This window comes from Narcine bancroftii, chromosome 7 (assembly GCF_036971445.1).
Source record: "Narcine bancroftii isolate sNarBan1 chromosome 7, sNarBan1.hap1, whole genome shotgun sequence".
NCBI classification, from domain to species: Eukaryota; Metazoa; Chordata; class Chondrichthyes; order Torpediniformes; family Narcinidae; genus Narcine; species Narcine bancroftii.
The window spans coordinates 7,510,503-7,531,167 of NC_091475.1; the positions used below are offsets into that span (position 1 = coordinate 7,510,503).

General features: G+C 42.8%; 1 protein-coding gene across 2 annotated transcripts; it reads right to left on the reverse strand.

The window, feature by feature from the left end:
• Positions 1 to 201: 201 nt before the first annotated feature.
• Positions 202 to 11,223, reverse strand: vgll3 (vestigial-like family member 3). 2 transcript variants are annotated; one of them, XM_069892338.1, is made up of 4 exons: positions 10,908 to 11,223; positions 8,222 to 8,459; positions 6,274 to 6,738; positions 202 to 1,789 (listed from the first exon to the last, which is right to left on the reverse strand). In XM_069892338.1, the coding sequence occupies exons 1-4, from the start codon at positions 11,019 to 11,021 to the stop codon at positions 1,746 to 1,748; spliced, it is 861 nt and encodes a 286-aa protein (XP_069748439.1). In that variant the 5' UTR covers positions 11,022 to 11,223; the 3' UTR covers positions 202 to 1,745. The 2 variants fall into 2 exon arrangements, with proteins under 2 accessions (XP_069748439.1, XP_069748438.1); XM_069892337.1 differs by having other exon boundaries at positions 8,222 to 8,462.
• Positions 11,224 to 20,665: the final 9,442 nt, after the last annotated feature.

Sequence of the window (20,665 nt, forward strand, 5' to 3'; positions counted from 1 at the left end):
TGTTTACAGATGTGGACGGCGTATTGTTGCTTTTAATTTGTTTTGCAGCGAGTTACAAAAAGTTCTTCTTTGATCAGAAGTTTAAAGTAGGAGTTATAATCAATATTTCCAGTCATTATTGCTAACAAGAAGGAGTTTTGTATTTTATTATACAAATAATACTGAAATTCGCAGAAAGTATGTTCCATTTTTTTGGGACTAACTTTTAACAATACGAATTTTTATTATAAACAAAGAATATTATATGAAACATCTCGTCAAGAATATATTCAACACAGAATCCTAGCTCCATTCATCTATATAAACAAAACATCTATTTTCTTTCTTTTATAACATTTCCAAAACGTAGTTAATAATGTCTCCATGTCAATGCGCTGCTGGTGAGAAATGGGCTCTGAAACGACGTTTCTTCTCCGAAGTGTATAGATTTTAAACACAGAGTTATTATTTTCTGCTGCATCTAAATTTTTTCTTGATTCTGGACCTTCATGTCTTACACTTCCTTATTACTTGGGAACAGTGGGGTGAACCCCCCCCCCCCCCTCGCCATATTGTCACCTCCCTATTGGAGAATAGTAATTATTCAAAAATTTGTTGATACTGGGACTAGTGTTTTTAAGAAAAATGTTTACTTGACAAAATAATTCAATTGTACAATTTGCAAAAGCAATTCTGATCAAGTTATTAATGGAATGGAAGGTTCTATCTCAGATTAAATGATATTTATGTTTTTTTGTTGATGCTATAAAATGTTGAAAATAAATGTAATTACTTTTTTACAAGCATCAATCATTTCAAAACATTTTTTGCAGAATCTCTATGAAGAGTCTTTTCCAATACAAACATTGGAAAACACATAGGTGAAAAACGCAGTCCCTTTTTAAAGACAAAAAAATCTTTGTTTATTTTAATTCCAGAGAGATACTTTTACCCCCATCACTTCCTTTTGGACAAGAGTCGGAGTTGTACAGCACAGAACCAGGCCCTTCAGCCCCACTTGTAAATGCTGACCGTGTTGTCCACACAAGCTAGTGCCATTTGCCAGGTGGTGGAGAAACTAACATGATAAATACCAAAGAAGGACCACTGTGCACATTTCTATGGTTGCCTGAAGGAAAGAAGAAGACTTTAGGCTGGCTATTTTTGTTTTTGGATATGGTAAAAGTGCTACTGCAGTCCACAAATGGTTAACTATATTTAAATAAGTAGGGAGGAAATGTAGAAATCCCTGGTAGTGTCATTTTACATTTTAACAGTCACAGTATTAGAAATTTATTTTAAAAAATCCAACACTTCACATACTTCTTAAACCACAAAAATTAAAGAATTTTCTCTTGTTTCTATAATATTTCCACCCAGTACTTCACCCTCAGAGAATGTACAATGCAAATCTCATTCTACTTGTGTTAAGGATCTTTTAACACCATCAAATGTTATCACAACAGTTATAAAATCCATTGTTGGGCACTGAAAATAAGTCGATCTGATTTCTTGCTGCATTTAAGTTATTGATGTATTTCATCACTCTTCAAGCATCATAATTTCCCACAGCTTGTTCAGTATTGAATCCCCTTCGTTTTCAATCATAACAAAACTCTTCTGAAGATAATTGTTCCAGAACACGTATCACCAATTCCATCAGATTACTGGGTGCATTTTTTATTTTCTTTAGCCACCGCACAAGGGGTCAATACCAAGAGAGATTTAATTTTGAAGAATGTGGAACAAAGGTGGAGAGCTTTGGTCTAGAACCAAGTGGGGTCCTTGTTTTTCTCTTGATGTAGGAGTCCTAATGAAAGAATTGGAGATATAGAAACAATAGCTTTAAAATACAATTTTTCTGCTTTATGAAATCATCAAAACTTTTTGGAACAAATATAAAGGAGTAAATTAGTTTATCCCTTCTCCAACTGATTCTCAAATTAAAGCGCCGTCAATGTTCAGGTGATTAGAAAGGGATAATGAACAACTTCTATCTGTCCTTGCGTCAGTATATTTGGGCCCATCTGGGAGACTGAGTAGTAAAGTGACCGATGATTCCATCACTACGCTATTGTGTAAGCCTCACTTTAAATTGTAAACAAACTGCAGCGTAGAGACTCAAATCCATTTTACTTCTCTATTCATGCATTACTTAATTCTAAATGGAAGGAAATGCTGGCATAGAATGTTAAAATGTTTAGAAAAGCATTTCTTTTTAAAAAGGCAAAAATGGTAAGAGAAGTTAGGATAGCTAAAAATTAAGAAAATGGTCAGTAGGCGAGGCAGCAATGGTGGAAAGAGAAACTGTTAATGTTTCAGGTTGGAAGTGGAAAGAGAGAAAAATATAGTTTTCAGTAGCCAAGATGGGGGAGGAAGGATGGGATTATTTCTGGTAGGGTGAGACCAAATGGAACACTGGGAGTACCAGTTAGAACAGATTAGGTTTCTTTTTCTGGTTATGAAGTCTGGAGTATAGGCTCAACTGGCCACCCCAAACTAATAGAAAAAAAAGAAAAATTTGAGCCAAAAACCATGTTGTAGTTAGAAAAGATATTGGACTAGATCCGTAGAGAATCTCAGCTGCAAATGTGGATTTACTAGAGGTGATCTAGTCAACTGTGAAGATCCAGATTCAATGACAAATTGATAAGGCCTGAGCTGAAATTTCCTAATTTTCCACTGAGGTAGTTTCCTGGTGCAGCATTGGATACCCCATCAATATTCCTTGGGATGAGTAGTCAGGGTATGGAAGAATAAATTTCTTTTATTTAATGTTCTGTTTTCAAATTTTCTTAACCTTTTAAAAAATTAATTCACTTTAAAATTTAAATAGCTTCAAACATGTGGATCACAAAGACTATTAAAAGTAGCTCAAAGCCGAAACACTCAGAGCAATTTTGGGAATGGACCTTTTCATTGCACCTGCCAGAGCTCTGGTGGCGCTGAGACCAAACCACTGGAATTCTGGTTGCTTTTGACGAGCAAGAACATCCTGAACATTCAGACCAGGTAGGTATGGATGTGAGGAGACTGTGGGCAGTGACTCCAGGTGAGAGGAATGGGAGCTGGCTTGGAAGTTGCCCAGCAAGTCCTGGGCAACTGAAAGAAATTGGAAAGGAATGAGTGGAGCACCTGGCCTCAATATTTTCTATCATTCTTGGTGGTGCAACATGTGCTGTAATGGTTGGAGGACAACTATTGTTCATTTTCTGTTGACAAAGGAAAAGAGCTAAATTAATTCATTATGAAATTTGTAATAACATTATATGTGAGGAAAAATTCATCTTCCTATTTCAAGGCAGAATTTGTGTAACAGAGTGAAAGTATAGAGTGATTAAAACAATCATTACAGATTTGTTAGAATGGCAAGTTCAATACTAAATATTCAGAGGTTGGCAAAGAGAAAGCAAGAGGTACGGTGATGAATATTCAGTAACTATTTCTTTTTGACACTTGTTGAAAAAGTGTATGGTGTTATCATAGATGGGAATGTTTGCTATTGAACAGGAGATGGGATAGAAATTGATTCTGAATCTGAAATGCGATCCCTGTTCCTCTCGCTAATCGTTCTGCTGAGTATATTCAATATCTATATTACTTTGTGTGGAAGATAAAGAGGATAAGTACAAATGATCTAAAATGGAGAATTGCCAATATCATGCCCAGAGTGAGTGTTTCGCTGGAATATTCCTGTTTGGACATGGATAATAGGCTTCATATTGAAGTTTGATGACCTATATCCAATACCAGAAAGGAATTATAAACTATTGCTGACACAATGAACAAATGGACAGAAGTTGGAAGGGCAACATAATGTGAAAAAATGACTTGCCAGGGGAGAGAATTGGTTTGGAAATGAGCCATCCAAAAAAATTTCACAAATGCATATAATATAGAAGATGTGCAGAGGGCAAAATGAATTTGAAGGTGAGAATGTAATTAGCTATCAGCATTAGAAATTGAGCATTTTGAATTTTATAAAGATGGGTAGGGCATCAGATCAATGAAGACAGGTCAAATTTGTAGAAGACGATAATAGGCCATAGCTATGGTGCAGTTTGCAGTAGGATTTTCCTTGAAGGTTGCATAATATTGTCTTTTTTGACACTGCTTCAAAAAGCAGTCTGTGCCTGTACATCACACAAAGAGCAAACAAATGATCATTAACAACAAATCCCATGATGTTCAATAGCTTTACAATCGCTGAATCATCCACCACCCTGGGGCAACCATTGACCAGAAACTCAACTGGATTCATCACATCAAAGCTATGAACACAGGCTGGAGAGCCCATGGCAAATACTTCTCCACTGTCAACAGGGTTCAAGTCAAGATTGCATGCATGTGGCTCTTACAATACATAAGGCACTTACCACTATCCTATTTGAAATAACATGCATCTCCTCCTGTCAAATCTCCCTTCTACATACCAACAGTTTATATTGTTTTACCGATGCACAGAAAGTGTTTGCATGCTGTTCCCTGATTGCCTAGAACTGACATGTATCACTAAGAAGGACAAGAGTACAAGGCACATCACCACTTACAGATGCCTCTCCAACTCACACCCCTTCCTCAGATGTGTTTCAGTAGGTGTTTTTAAGCTGCAGCACCTGGGGCACCCTCTTGGGACCCAAGTCCAGTTAGTGGGGCAAAAGTGCCTCCAGCACCTTTTAAGCTGAGGGGGGGTTACCTATTAAATCGCCCCCGTGGTGATGCGGTAAGTGATGCATCACGCAAACTAGTCTCCCCCGTCCTCCCCCACCAGCTGTCAGTCTCCTTCCCACCGTCAGTCGCACTCCCCCCAACCCGTGTCAGCCGGCCCCTCTGTCCCCTCCCCGTGGCAGCTGGACCCTCTGCCCCCTCCCCCGTGGGAGTGACCTCTCTCTCCCCCGACCTCCACCCCAGGCCCTGGCAGCGACCCCCCTCCCCCCCAATCACCGCAGACATTTCAGCCAGGGTTCATAAGTGCTGACATCACAGGAGTAACCAGTTCAGCCATTTTGCTGTTCAAGCCACCAGTCAACACATCCAGGGTAAATTGAACTGGGTTCCCTGACTACCTCTGAGGTAGGGTAGGGACCTGATTGACTTTGGACGATGCTGACCGGGTTGGACCCTTTCAAGCTGCCTTGTGAGTGGGGCGCTACCTGGGCAAATTGCCCAGTTAACCCTATTTTACAAGCACCTAGTGTTCCTTCATCATCACTGGATCAAAGTTGTAGATCTCCCCACCCAACTATTTCTTGGAAGTACCTTCACCAGAAGAACACTGTTCCCTAACTGTCCTTCACATGGTTAATAAATACAGACTATTCTTGTGCTACTAACTTCCATAATTCCTATATTAATGGTAGCTCTCATTATTTATTTTGCTAATCTGTGATGTCCATAAGCAGAGTGGCACGTTCTTGCACTGAAGACTGGAGAACACACTCTCAACTGGGTTGTACTTGTACAATTGGATGATAATAAACTTGAAAAACATTTAAATCATTAAAACATTCAACATTTCCATTGTTTGCCTGCAAATCTAACTTGAGCATAATTCTAAACAGTCACCCCAATAGAATATTGAAGAAGTGCTATCGGAAGTAATCTTTTGGATGAGATGTTAAATCCTGCCAGATCTCTTAGGTAGATTAAGCCAAAGGTAACATTTCAAAGCAGAGTAGCGTATTACAGTCGAAAATGTTGCTGTCCCACCTCTAAAATCTATCATCTAGTCCTTTCTCATATCGTGTTTTTGATGAGCTAAACTCAAGCTTCATGACAACCACGGCTAAACTTGTCAAATTATTTGCTCAAAAGCACGTGTTGAGTGGGAGGGATTTGCGAGCCTTCTCCAAGTCCCTTCACAAATGGTCGTTTTACCATCTGGGCGCCACAAGACCTCGCACCACCAGCTTTCAGGGACAGCCGCTCCCCCCTCCACCATCAGACTCCTCAACGACCAACTCCATCAAGGAATCATTTAAGGACTTGGGCACCTTATTGTTTTCCTCCCCCCCCCCCCCCCCTTCTCTGTATTGCACACAGTTTATTTACATTTCTTTATTTGTTTGCAGGTGCAAATTTTTAAATAAATGCCTCGCCCGCAGGAAAAAAAAGAATCTCAGGATTGTATGTGATGACACGTGTGTACTCTGGCAATAAATCTGAAATTCCAACGTGGCTTTGATGAAACAACATTTGAAATAGGGAACTATGCAAGCAAGGTTATATATAAAAAAACTTCTTGAAGACATATATATTCAGCCACCATCGATCTAAGCATTAAACAAATCTCACCTGTGTCCACGTCCAGGGTTCCATGAAAGGCTCCGGTCCACGGGGAAGCGGCGGCTGCAGCAGTGGCTTCTGTTTTCGTGATCTCCCCCGGCCCTGTGGCAATCCTCGCCGCCCTCACCGACGGCACCAACAGTGACCCATAACGGGGGTCGAGATGCGGATTGTGATGGTGGGCGTGTGGGTGGTGAACGTGAGGGTAAACGTCGTGGACCAGGGGGTAGCTGGAACTGCCCTGTGATGCCAACGTGTAGGGCCACGCCTCGGCGTTTGGTGGGGCCGCGCTTGGCTGGTGCAGTCCGTGTCCAGGCCAAGCCATGGGATCGGGAGAATGAAAGACCCCGGCGGCGGCTGGGGAGAAATCGGGATGACCCCCGCTCAGGCAGGGCGGTGTTGCGCCCTGGTAGGTGCTACTCCAGAAAGAAGCGGGGAAGCTGTTCTTCTGATTTGGAAGAGCCGGCAATCCTTCTGAAAACAAAAACCCACATGAAGTTGGGTGTTCCCTGCCGTCTCAAAGCGCACAGTCAGAAAGTCGTGCATTCGAGCGCTGCTCAAGGGCGAGTGAAACAAAAACTCTCACATCAAATCACTTCTTTTAATGGACAGAATCGCTGTTGTTTGGAAACTCTTCCAATCTCCTCTATCAATAGTTGCCAATATATTCGCTGTTGTTTGGAAACTCTTCCAATCTCCTCTATCAATAGTTGCCAATATATTCGCTGTTGATTGGAAACTCTTCCAATTTCCTCTATCAATAGTTGTCAATATATTCGATGTTGATTGGAAACTCTTCCAATTTCCTCTATCAATAGTTGCCAATATATTCGCTGTTGATTGGAAACTCTTCCAATCTCCTCTATCAATAGTTGCCAATATATTCGCTGTTGATTGGAAACTCTTCCAATCTCCTCTAACAATAGTTGCCAATATATTCGCTGTTGATTGGAAACTCTTCCAATCTCCTCTAACAATAGTTGCCAATATATTCGCTGTTGATTGGAAACTCTTCCAATCTCCTCTAACAATAGTTGCCAATATATTCGCTGTTGATTGGAAACTCTTCCAATCTCCTCTATCAATAATTGTCAATATATTCGCTGTTGATTGGAAACTCTTCCAATCTCCTCTAACAATAGTTGCCAATATATTCGCTGTTGATTGGAAACTCTTCCAATCTCCTCTATCAATAATTGTCAATATATTCGCTGTTGATTGGAAACTCTTCCAATCTCCTCTATCAATAGTTGCCAATATATTTCTCTAAACAAAAAGAGGGTCAAGATGGAATAACATGTTTTTATCTTTCATTCGGGTCTGAAATCCACAATCGGGAAGCCGTGGCTGACAGCTTTCTCCCCAAATGCGCTCCCTTCGTGCCTCCTTCATCGTCACCCTTCCAAACACCACCCCCTCGGCCTCGAAGAATACAGGGAACGGCCCAGTCGCTAAGCCGGGTAAGGGACGTTCTGGGTATGAGATCTCGGTGTTTATCAGATTTGTAGAGTCCGGTTATAGTCAGAAAATATCTACGCTCAGTTAGAAATGAACAAAACAAAACCTTTTTTTAGAAACCAAGAAATATACACATGCATTCTCTTTCCAAACGCCGCCAGGAGTCATTAAAGTTCTGGCTACCTATCGCTCTATGGTAAACATCTTTGCAAATTTAAGGACTTGGTGGAATGACATTTCATCCACTTTGTCCCCGTTTGTCAGATGTTAAACATAAACCCCACCGGATCGGTCTGAATAAAATACTCAAACATTCCCCCTGAAGTTGAATTCTAACCACTGTTTTTATTAGATAGATTTCTGGCGCGGGGCATTGCATGATGTTAGTATCCCACTCCCACCGCTGTGTGTTCGAGCCGATTTTAAACGAAGTCTTTAGAGAAATGTTCGGCAGTGACCCTTCGTTGGATTCGAAGCTTTGGCGTGATGCGGTGCCTACCTTTGCACAACGAGCCGGACGAAGCGCGGGTCTTTGAGCTCGGGGCTTCTGCGTTGAAGTGGCTCAGAGCTCTGCTAAAGTGTTCATCCACCACGGCGCCGATGTCGCCCTGGAAGTACGTGAGCAGCACACATCTGGAACTGATGTACTCCGCCTCGGGAGGCGACTCCTTCTCGCTCTCTTTACCCTGCGAGCTGCTCTCCATTGACTCCTGCACCTTGCCGTACAGAGCTAACTTCTGCTGCGAGAACACAGGAGCCCATTAGCAGCACTCCCTTCCAAAACACTGGCCTGCTTCAGTAACACATTCCCGACTGCGCCCGGCTCTCCCCAACAAAAAGGCCCTGAGGTATAATCAGACTGAACTTTCCTGGCAGGTGATCTTTTTTTAAAAAAAGAGTCTTCAATGGGACGTCCCAAATGAGATCTTGAACCTTCCACAGATCTGGGTGAAGTTAAGCACCACGATATTTTCGTGGAATTCTTGCTCGATATCTTTATAAAGGCATTTTTATTTCGCTGCTTTGAATCTTTAATAGTTTGAGCCCACTATCCCCAGCTTACAGCACGGAAACAGGCCATGTCGGCCCTTCAAGTCCGTACCGGTTCACTTGAACAACTCCACGAGCTCCACCGCAATGCATAAGAAAGACTTTTTAAATGTCCCTGATTGAGTTTGTCATTGAGGAGTCTGTTGGTGGAAAAGGAAAGGAAACCCTCCAGCGCTCCAGACCCCAATTCTCCTTCAATGCGAGGGTTGTCTGCTTGTGGTTGTAGAATATCATTTCCCATACTATCCAATAACATCCTCTTTAAAATGTGTCGCTTTCCCACGGTTTTTTTTTCCCCCTGTGGTCCAGCGCTTCTGCTCTCAGAACTATTCACATCTTGAATAAGTTTAACGTGGCATTATGTACAGTGAATTGATCGCATTCTCCGTATCGCTCTGCCACGATGTGGGTTGTCTGCTATTTCGATTTATTTAGCCGCTTTTTGTTCTAACACTGGGTCACTTTATTTCATCCCATACAGCTGTTGATTGATTCCTGTTGTGACTTAGTGATCAGTTAAAACAATTTATATTAGTGCTCCTGAAGTTGAAATGAGGTATAGGTGCACCACAGCTGCTACTTCTCTACCATCAAACTCCTCAACGACAAACTCAGTGAAATACTCTTAATTTTGTACGTTTTCTTTTTATCCTGTGTATCGCGCAGTGAGTTAGTTTACGTCCTTATTTGTTTATATGTGCACGTTGAGTACAGTTTTATTTTGCACTGTGATCATTCTGCTTCGCACGCAGCGGAAATAATCTCAGGGTTGTCTGGTGATGTCTTCCAGTGGTTTTCAAACTGCCCCCTAAACTTATATTCCACTTTAAGTATTCCCTATGCCAGAGGGGCTCTGTGATGAGCAAGGGATGGCTTATGTGAGTGGAAAGAAAAAAAAGTCTGAAAACCAGGGCCCCTCATTGACTCGTTATGTGCACGGTTTCATAACTCCAAAGGAAATGGGCCAATGACCATTTTTCTCAAGGCAAATATGTCAGTCACAATTGGGTCTCGAGCAAGTGATTCTCAACTCACCTGAAGCCATCCCCAGGGTCCCTCATTGACTCGTTATGTGCACGGTTTCATAACTCCAAAGGAAATGGGCCAATGACCATTTTTCTCAAGGCAAATATGTCAGTCACAATTGGGTCTCGAGCAAGTGATTCTCAACTCACCTGAAGCCATCCCCAGGGTCCCTCATTGACTCGTTATGTGCACGGTTTCATAACTCCAAAGGAAATGGGCCAATGACCATTTTTCTCAAGGCAAATATGTCAGTCACAATTGGGTCTCGAGCAAGTGATTCTCAACTCACCTGAAGCCATCCCCAGGGTCCCTCATTGACTCGTTATGTGCACGGTTTCATAACTCCAAAGGAAATGGGCCAATGACCATTTTTCTCAAGGCAAATATGTCAGTCACAATTGGGTCTCGAGCAAGTGATTCTCAACTCACCTGAAGCCACCCCTCACTCATCACGGAGTACCTACGGCATAGGGATGACTTCAGGTGAGATGTGAGTTGAGAGAGGGGGGAGGGGGGTTTGAAAGCCCCTGGAATAAACCTAAGACTGAGGGAAAGGAACTTTCATGGCGAATTGAGTGAAATTGTCAAACTTCTTTATTGTGTGCTTTAAACCGTTCTCCAAACAAAAGCAGTTTCTAAAAAAAATCAGGATGCCTCACAAATAAATGTAACCAAAAACAATGGCTCATTTCCAGTGGGCACCACATTACAGAGCCCCGAGGCTGTTACATCCTGGTGTATTTACATACTGGAAGACAACTCACAGCCTCTTTCAGTCGGGAAGTTATAGATACACGAATCGGACGTTTGCCCCCCCTCTCTAGGTCTCTGGGCTAAAACTTTTGGAGAACACACCCCTCGGACCTCGACTGCTATGCGGAGAATTTCGGCGCAAGCTTGTCAGACATATCAAAGAGATCGCGTCATGTGTTGTCAAACGGAATGAAGAAACCACAGCGGAATGTGACAGCTGACTCGCAGCCAGTTTACAAGGCAGCTGCGAGCTCGCCTCTCCCCTTGCTCTCTGCCCCCCCCCCCCCTCCTCTCCCTCCAGCCAGTTGGTGTCAATGAGTTATCAATGGTGGGTGGGAGGTTGGCAGCTTTCTTACCTGCTGAGAGTGGTGGTGGTGGTAGTACGCTGCGGTGTAGGCGGCTGCGGCTGCTGTCGGTAAGTACTGGTGCGCTCCATAAGATTGATGATACATAACATCCAGACAACTCATGACCGACCGGATCACTCGACTTGAACGGTGGGGGACAAATGCAGCTCAACCCTCAGGCGGTTCTTGCTCCACGCCTTGACAAAGTGCGCGCTGGAGAGGGGACACCGAGAGGTGGGGGGCCACGGATTAACATAAAAAGACAATGCGAGTCCCCCCCTTCGCCTGTCGGCTGCTGGGACTCGGGAAAAGTTTGCAGCTGATTGATCGGGGCATCGGCAACTCCGCCTGCACAATGTGGCCTCGCTCCTGATTGGACAAATGTGGCCAGTTTCATTGGAGGAGACGCCCGTCCGCTCCTCCCATTCACAAAACGTTCTGATTCCCCGCCAGGCGGGATGCCAGGGATGAGCCGTTTCCGCGCGGCTGTCGTGAATGGGGCAAGGAGGCGATGCGCCTTGGGGTGGGGGCAGAACGCGGATCCTCCCGCCGCTTGAGGACGTGTACACACTTAGCAGACGGGCCAGCTTGGAGCAGGAGGCTTTGAAATAGGTTTACAGTTTCTCCCGCGCCAGCACCTGACTTGGTTAGACTAATTCTGGACTTTTTTAAAAGAAAAAACTGCATGTGATGTGGCTGAATTTATTCCCCACCGGGTGCATCCAAGCAGCTTCATTCCACACCGGATTCGGGCAAGGACCCTTCCTGTTCTCTTCTGACCAATACCTAAATGAAACACATGTCCAACTCATCACATTTGATGCATTTTTTATTTTGCCTCAATAATGAGTTTCAAGTGCTATTAGTTTCACAACAACTTGTGCTTGTCCATTGCGCTGAAGTGAGTCAACATCTCTCTTGGGCCCTTCCTTCCTTCCTGGCCAGTACCCTGTCCCCCCTCCAGAGTGCTCCCACTCTCCCTTCTAAGGAATACCCTCTTCCTGGTCTTGGTTCTTCTTCCTGGTCTTGGTTCTTCTTCCTGGTCTTGGTTCTTCTTCCTGGTCTTGTTTCTTCCCTGTCCGCAACACTTCTCTTCCTCGACCTACTTGGTATTGTGAAAACTATGGCTCTCTTGCAGCCAAATTGACCTGAACCAGTCATGCCATAGAATGCTCATCAAGGAAGACGCCACACTTTGCTTCATCATATCCAATTCCCTGCTGAGGCCCACCATGGAATCTGCCTCTACCCTATCTGTGGGCATTAAAAATCCTCGTGTCACCCTGAATTTCTTTCACCTTTATTTTATATTTGTGACCTCTTGTCCTCAAGCCCCTTCCACCAAAGGGAAGATCCACCAGGATCCCTTCTGTTCAGACTCCTTATCACTATTCACCTATCAGATTTCCCCTCGCCCTTTGAACATGGAACATTACAGCACAGTACAGGCCCTTCGGCCCATGATGTTGCGGCGACCTATATAAACCTACTCGACATTCTAAACAGTCCCTACGTTCTTGCATTCATGAGCCTGTCTAAGAATATTTTAAAGGTCACCAGCCTCCACCCTCACCCCAGGCACTCTCTTAATCCTGACGTCTGCCCTAAACTTTCCTCCCCTCACCTTATACAGATGTCCTCTGGTATTTGCTACTATGCCTGTCATAATCCTGTACACCTCCATTAAGTTCTCTTTTCCAAAGAAATCAATTCTAGCTTCTCTGACCTATCCTATTACTGCAGTATTAACTCCCACTGTGAACGTATTTCTTGTCTTTTTCTCATGCCACCCCATCCTTCCTGTCATGCGGTTACCAGAATTGAATGCACCCACCAACTCAGGCCATTTAATACATTTTCAGCTTAACTTCCCTGCTTGAATACTGTCTGCCTCTACTAATAAGTGTCTATAATGTGACTACATAATTAACTGGTTCTTCAACTTGCCCTGCCTCTTTCAAAGACTTCTGCACTCAAACACCCGGATCCTTCTGCTCCCGCACCCTTTTGAGGATAATATCCTTTATTCTCCTCATTTTTCCCATCTCAAATATCTCTGCATTAACCCATCTGCCATGTTCCTCCCCATTCCAATGGCCTGTTTACTTCTTACTGCAATCCATCACTGTCCACTTTGTGATCCTTGTACTGAATTTAGATGTGGTGGCTTCCCTCCAAGCCTAAGATATTAATTAGATCAGAAAAAGCAATTGCTTCAACATAGATCTCTGGGGATGCCATGGTTCACCTTCGTCTATATTAGAAAAAGCATTCACTGTGATCCCAAAATAGAAATGCTGGAAGAATTCAGCCAGTCAAGCAGCCGCTGTCGAAACAGAAACTAGTTCAATGATTTGGGTCAGGGACCCTTCCTCAGCACTAAGTTCTAAGTGGTGATTTGGGTGGCACGGTTGGTGCAACACCTTTACACGCCAGCGATCGGGACCGGGGTTTGAATCCTGTGCTCCCTGTAAGGAGTTTGTATGATCTCCCTGTGTCTACGTGGGTTTTCCCCAGGGGCTCCAGTTTCCTCCCACTGTTCGAAATGTACAGGGAGTGTAGGTTAATTAGGTTTGAATTGGTTCATGAGCCAAACCAGCCTGTACGTCAAAATTTAAAAAAATAACTCTGCTTCCCATTAAAATCTATTGTTGGTAGACTTAAAAGGACCCTATTATGACATTGTAAGTGACTAATTGAGTTGCTTGAGATGAGAAATGGAAATGAAAAGATGTAAAATAAGGGAGAAATTAAATTAAGTGTGAAGTAGAGACAAATGTCCTTCTTTTAAATTAAACTGAGGATTCTTTACCAGTTTTACTTGAAGTTTCCCCTTCCCCAAAAAATGCAATTTTCTGAAGCCAAGTTCACACTGAATTTGACATGATGTATATTTTTCTGTTTAGCTTCTGTAATTACTTGTGTGCGACATATTTCATACCATGAAATAATGAAAATGAACATGCAAGCAAAAGTAAAATAAATTAAACGTAGAAATTATTAAAGGTATTTTTGTTTAAAACATGAGGCAGAATGGAACGAAACAGGTTAATGAATAAAGGCTTAAATGTTTTTCAAATGGCTCTGGAAATGTTACGTTTCAGAATGATTTTAACAAACGAATGTTTTGCCTATCTTTGCTTTTGCTCAAAATATATTAGGTGTTTACGATTGCCCACTTTGCATTTATCAAAATTGAATTACATCTTTTTATGAGACCCTTAAAGTGACAACTCATTTTGTGGATGGTACAAAGGTACTGCAGGTTGGAGACCTATTATTATCCCATGTAATGCAGGAGGCATCTATCAATGACTCCAAAGACAGTGAGTGGGAGACGATAGACTTTAATACACTTTACATCAGGGGTGGCCAACCTTTTTATTTGAAATTTTTAATTTAGACATACAGCACAGTAACAGGCCATTTTGGCCCATGAGTCCATTCCCCCCAATTAACCTTCACCCCCGGCATGGACTCGTGAGCCAAAATGGCCTGTTACACCGTGCTGTCTGTCTATATTAAAACATAAAAATTAAAAGGTTGGCCACTCCTGCTTTAGATTGTAGTTGGCCCGATTCCATGAAGGCCAGGGGGAGGAAGGTTGACCTTTAGCGGGAGGAGTTACTAGGGAGCGAGTCATCAGTGGCCAGCTGCCCATACACAGTCATACATACATATCACCACAGCTAGATTTACAAGTATTAATTACAAATGCTGATAACAGTTGAAGTAAGGGGAGAGATCACCTGAGAATTGATGAGAGAGAAGGGTGGGTGAGAAAGAGGGAGAAATGAGAATAGAGGCAGGGGAGGTTGAAAGATAGGAAAGAAAAGGGAAATGGTGGGAGAAGTGAGTAAAGCTGAATAATCACAGCAGTGGATGCAAAAATATATTCCGCTGAACTACTTTATATAATCTTCCTCCCCTAAACTGAGATGTTTCTCCCCCTAAACTGACCCACCCGACCCTCCCTCAAATGAAATACTTCCCTTTATCTCGAATATATCTCCTCACTGAGGTGGATGGGAAAACACATGCAAACAAGGAAAGGGTCTAACTGGTATCAGGAGTTTAAAATGTGTTCATTGTTGACAGGCTCTTCACAATGGAAGGAAGGTTGGAGAAATGCCATGTCAGTACATTCAAGGTAAAAAAAAATAATGAAATATCTTGTTGCGTCAGAAGGTGCAAGCCACATTTAGTTTAATAATAGAGCTTGTATTTTTCTGTAAAATATTCAATGGCAAATAATTGTAGATTTAAACCCAGCCCACTGCATAATTTATAATTTAATTTCCTGGAGGCATTGGCATAGAGAGAGTCCCATCTTATTTGAACATGTGATGGAAAAAGATTCCACAGCACCAAAGCAAAGAGCAGAGGTGCTTGGGGTGTCCTGACTTATCAATTATTCCTCAACAAACTTCACCAAGAACAGTGGCTAGAAATTGATCTCGTTGCTTTTTGTTGGACTTTAAATGCTAATTTGTCTCTGAGGTTTGTCTTAAAAGCACACTGCGTTGAGGAGATATGTAATTTTAAATCTTCCTTTGCTAATTGAACATTTCCTGTTGAAGTGTAAGATCCCTAAAAAAAAAACAAATAAATACTTTTCAGGACAAAAACATTGTCTTAAAATACATTGATCTTTTTTTATTGTAATTTGTCAAAATATGTGCTTGTTCGTCTTCAAATGTTTCAACAAAGCTTCTGATCAATCAAAAACCCATCAGTGGCATAGAAAATTACTGAAAACAACCAGAAGATGACGTTTCATTTTTTAAAATTAATTGAAACTTACCCACAGAATTATTTTGAAGTCTCACGCTTCCATAATAAAGCTACTCTCCCCCAATTGCACATCATATATTTGTATTTGTAGACTACTTTAAGGACTTTCCTAAACTGGGTGTTTCTGGACATGCAGACCATGATTTTTCATTCAATATAGATATGTGAGTGCCATTGTAAGGCCATATTTATTGCTAATCTCTGAGTGTTCTTGAAGAGACTGGCCAAGACCTTTTCAGAGAGGCAGTTAAGATGTGTTACATGAGCAGATATCAGTATGCATACAAAATGATCTTCTGTGATGGGTTCTTAATATCAATTTGTATATTTTTATGTTCACTATTATTGATTATCCATAATAACCGTGCATCTTGGCGCCTCACAGTTCGGCGGGCAGCAACCTCCTTTGAAGAAGACCGCAGAGCCCACCTCACTGACAAAAGACAAAGGAGGAAAAATCCAACACCCAACCCCAACCCACCAATTTTCCCCTGCAACCGCTGCAACCGTGTCTGCCTGTCCCGCATCGGACTTGTCAGCCACAAACGAGCCTGCAGCTGACGTGGACATTTACCCCCTCCATAAATCTTCGTCCGCGAAGCCAAGCCAAAGAAAGATTATTGATTATAACTTTTTAATTCAAGATTTATTTAATTAAATGAATTTAAATTCTCCAGATGATTTCCAGTTCGGATAAAAGATTGCTACTCTCTCCACAAACACTGCCTGACATCCTGATTATTTCCAGCTTTTTTTTATTCAAGATTTTGAACATCCCAGCTTTTTCATTAAACTTTGTAACTGCCTGGTTGAAATTTGATTTCCTCTCTCTGACTGATAAACAGGACCTCAGGATTACTAGTCTAATAACGGAATTAATAATGGCCTTTCCCTCTGTGAATCAACAATTCTCTTACACATTATGAAATGAGTTTCAAATTGTATTTCTCAGAACATTAAAATATAGTTTTCCTATCTTTAAAAGAGCTGAGTGCAATGGGTTTTGGCATTTCATTTGGACGCAACTTTCATTTCATAATTTAAAGTTAAATGATAGAAATGACTGATGGCTTTAGAAATTTTGGCATAATTGGGATATATCAGACTTGCTGCCATCGGTCAATATAACTTTTAGTTAGAAAATAAATTGCATATTTTTTAATATTGTTTAGTATTTTACATTGTTACTGAAGTGCCAGTTGATGAAGTAGACAAAGACAATGTGGTCAAACAATAATCATGGCTTTTATTAGCAGAAACTCATGGTACAATATTTCTGGTGCATACACAGTTATACCCAAGGGGAGTGTCCTTAACAGTAGAGATAATGCACAGCCAATGTTAGTGCAGCAAGGCTCGCCAGAGGGGAGACAGGCAGCTTGGCAGACATTCACCACAATCTCCCCCTGGCAGAAGAAGGGTTAAAATCAAAAGGACAGCTGCTAGGAAAGACTGAAACAAGCGATACATGGATACCATGTTTGGCATTGAGAATACTCTAACAACCAAAATACGCCAGTATCTAGCAAGCAATCGAAATATAATGAAATGTTTTATGAATATGTCAGCCTATCAGGTTGTTTACGAATTCTGGTGCTTCTTCTCAAAACAGGTGGCTCCTTTGCAACCTTGGGGACTGGTACAGTTTCTGGGTCTGTAGTGTGGGAAGGACCGACTTCTGGACCCGCTCCAGAATTGCCAGCGTGAGGCAGTGGAGCCTCAGCATGGGCATCTGAAAACTTACTAGGGGTCACAGGCTGGGGGGGTGAGCTCAGTCTCTCAGGCTCACTCTGAGTAGGAGTGCGAGGAAGGGGCGAGGCCAGATCTCTTAGGGGTACAGTGTCAGTACTCCCGTCTGGGAATTTAACATGAGAGTAGTTGGGGTTGGTATGCAGTAGCTGAACTGGTTGGACTAGGGGGTCTGTTTTACGTGTCCGAACATGGCTCTTCAGCAGCACGGTTCCAGGCTCAGATAAACGGACTGGCCAGTCCATCAGAGTCCCTGATTACCTAGGAAAGGCAAACATACGTTCATGAGGTGTTTGATTTGTTGTAGTGCACAATAATGACCGAATAGAATGTTACACCTCAGGCAGCACCTGCTGCCACCGGGTAACAAGGTAACCATGTGTTTTTAAAGCAAGATTAACAGTCTTCCAAACCGTAGCATTAGCCCTTTCAACCTGCCCATTGCCCTGTGGGTTGTAGCTCATGGTACATCTGGTGGCAATCCCCTTCCATAGCAGGGCTCGCTGCAGTTCAGCGCTCATGAATACTGAGCCCCTATCAGTATGAATATAATTGGGAAAACCAAAAATGCTGAAAATTCTGTCAAGTGACTAAATGACAGACGCTGACGAGACTGGGAAACCTGGAATATTCGTCAATTACAGTAAGGAAATATACATTTTTGTTGTTGGAAGGTAATGGTCCTTTAAAATCTAAGCTAATCCTCTCAAAAGGTCGGGTTGCCTCGATGAGAGTGGCCTCCAGAGCTTTGAAGTACTTTGGTTTGAATTCTGTGCAAATGAGACAGCTTTTAGTCAGTTTCCTGACTTCTTCCAGAGAGTAAGGAAGGTTGTTAGCCCTTATGTAGTGGAAGAACCTCGTGACTCCTGGGTGGCACAGTCTGCTATGGATCTCTTTTAGCCCGTCCAGCTGAGCACCAGGAGCAGATCGTGACAATGCATCAGAGAGATCATTTAGCCTGCCCGGTCTGCACTGGATCTCATAATTATAAGTTGAGAGTTCTATTCGCCAGTGTGCCTCTTATCATTCTTGATTTTACTTTTGTGTTTAGTACTGAACATGTTGGCTACAGATTTCTGATCAGTGACAAGGGTAAATTTTCTGCCGGCTAGAAAGTGTCTCCAGTAGCGAACAGCTTCAATAATAGCCTGGGCTTCTTTTTCAATGGCAGGATGTTTAAGTTCAGGTCCGCGTAACGTGCGGGAGAAGAATGCCTCAGGTCTGAGGCATCAGTTTCCACTTGGAAAGGGACATCCTCGTCAATGGACGAGATTGCAGCTTTGGCAATATCAGCTTTAATTCTCTCGAAAGCCTTCAAGGCCATTGGAGAGAGAGGAAAAGATTTAGTGTCAAACATAGTCCTGAACCCATTTACAATAGTAGGAAAAGAATCCCATACACCTTTTAAGGCTTTTGCTGAGTCTGGGAGTGGTAACTTCTTAAGGGGGGCCATTCTTTCTGGGTCAGGGCGGATTTCACCTTTGCGGACAATGTAGCCCAGAATGGGTAGCTCTGTCGCGTTGAACACACATTTGCCCTCGTTAAATGTAAGGTTGAGTTCTTTAGCTGTTGCTAAATTCTTTAAGTTGTTCTCGTGCTCAGCCAGTGTTTTCCAACAGATAGTGACATTATCCAGATAGGGAAACGTACCCTGTAACTCATACGTCCTAACAATCTTATCCATTTCCCTCTGAAACATGGACACACTATTAGTGACCCCAAAAGGTACCCTTTTAAACTGGTATAACCCACCCCCCCATCAGCCTCAAAGGCCGTATAGGGCCGTTCCCTTTTCTTAATGGGGATTTGGTGATAAGCTGCTTTGAGGTCGATAGTGGAGTACACTTTGTATTGTGCTCACTGATTAATCATTTCATTGATGCGTGGAAGGGGGAAGGCATCCAGGTTCGTGTAACGGTTGATTGTCTGGCTGTAGTCAATAGTGTGATTTTTCATGACTACCCCTTGGGCCCACCATGGACTCTGACTAGGTTCAATTACTCCCTCTTTAAGCAGTTTCTGGGTCTCCGCTTTGATAAACTCACGATCCTCTTTGCTGTAAGAATGGCTCTTAGTGGCAATCGGCTGACACTCAGGCGATAAATCACTGAAAAGGGAAGGAGCTTTGATCTTTAATGCGGACAGACCGCAGTAACTAGCACGGGGGATGGTAAGTGTGGGTAGTGGCCCACCGAAATTTAACACTGTTCATCTGAGAATGAATATCTAACCCCAGTAACACAGGGGTGCAGAGGTTCAGCATAATAAAGAGCCACACATCAGCAAGGCAATGTCCCTGCAAATTTAAAGTAACTGTACAGTTTTTGTAAGTCACTACAAGCCATCGATATCTTTCGGTTCGCTGGATATCTCTGCAAATTTAAGGCTCTGGCAACTCTCTTGTGGATGTAGTTGTCAGTACTCCCTGAGTCTATTAGACAATCAAGAGTCTCACCATTCACCTCCCCCTTCATAGTCGACCTTTCCAGTCCATAACATCCCCAAAGCTTTACAGTCAATTGAGCTATCACAGGAGATCTCACCTCATCGTCACTTGAAGTCGATTCAGCCTCCTCGTCTGAAGATTGTCACAGTTGTCTTCCATTCCTGCAGCTCCAGGACGCATTTTCTTGGTGCTTCTCTTCTTCTTCTTATCAGTGGGAATACTTTTTCACCTTACACGCTTTAGTGAAGTGGCCGAGTTTCCCACAATAGCTGCAGGTAGCAAATGGAGCTGGGCACTTCTGTCTGGGGTGCCAGCTCTTATCACAGAAGTAGCATTTTTCAGGAGTTTGCCTTTTTCTTTCCTTTGGGGTTCCAGAACTCCTGGATGTTTCCTTTTCGGTTTCTAGCATTTCACTGGATCGCATGGAACTTCTCAGTGTTTTGGGGAGAGTGACTGCCCGGTTGTAGGTTAAGGGGCCTCTGTCGGATGTAACTGGAGTCAATCCCATTGAGAAAAGCATCCAGCTTCAAGGCATTGCGGTGTTGTTACACATTGACTGCCCTGACATCACATTCGTTTGCCAGCGAGTCGAGGGCCAGTGCACAGGCAGCATCACTTTCTCCGGGTTTCTGGTGTCTAGTCAGCAACTGGTGTCGAGCAAGCACCACATTCCGTGGCGCTCCATAGTAATCAGTCAGACGTTCCCGGGCTATAGCCAGAGTGGGAGCTCCTTGCGTTATGGCGAAAGGGACCTCACCCAACAGAGAGTTCAGGTGGC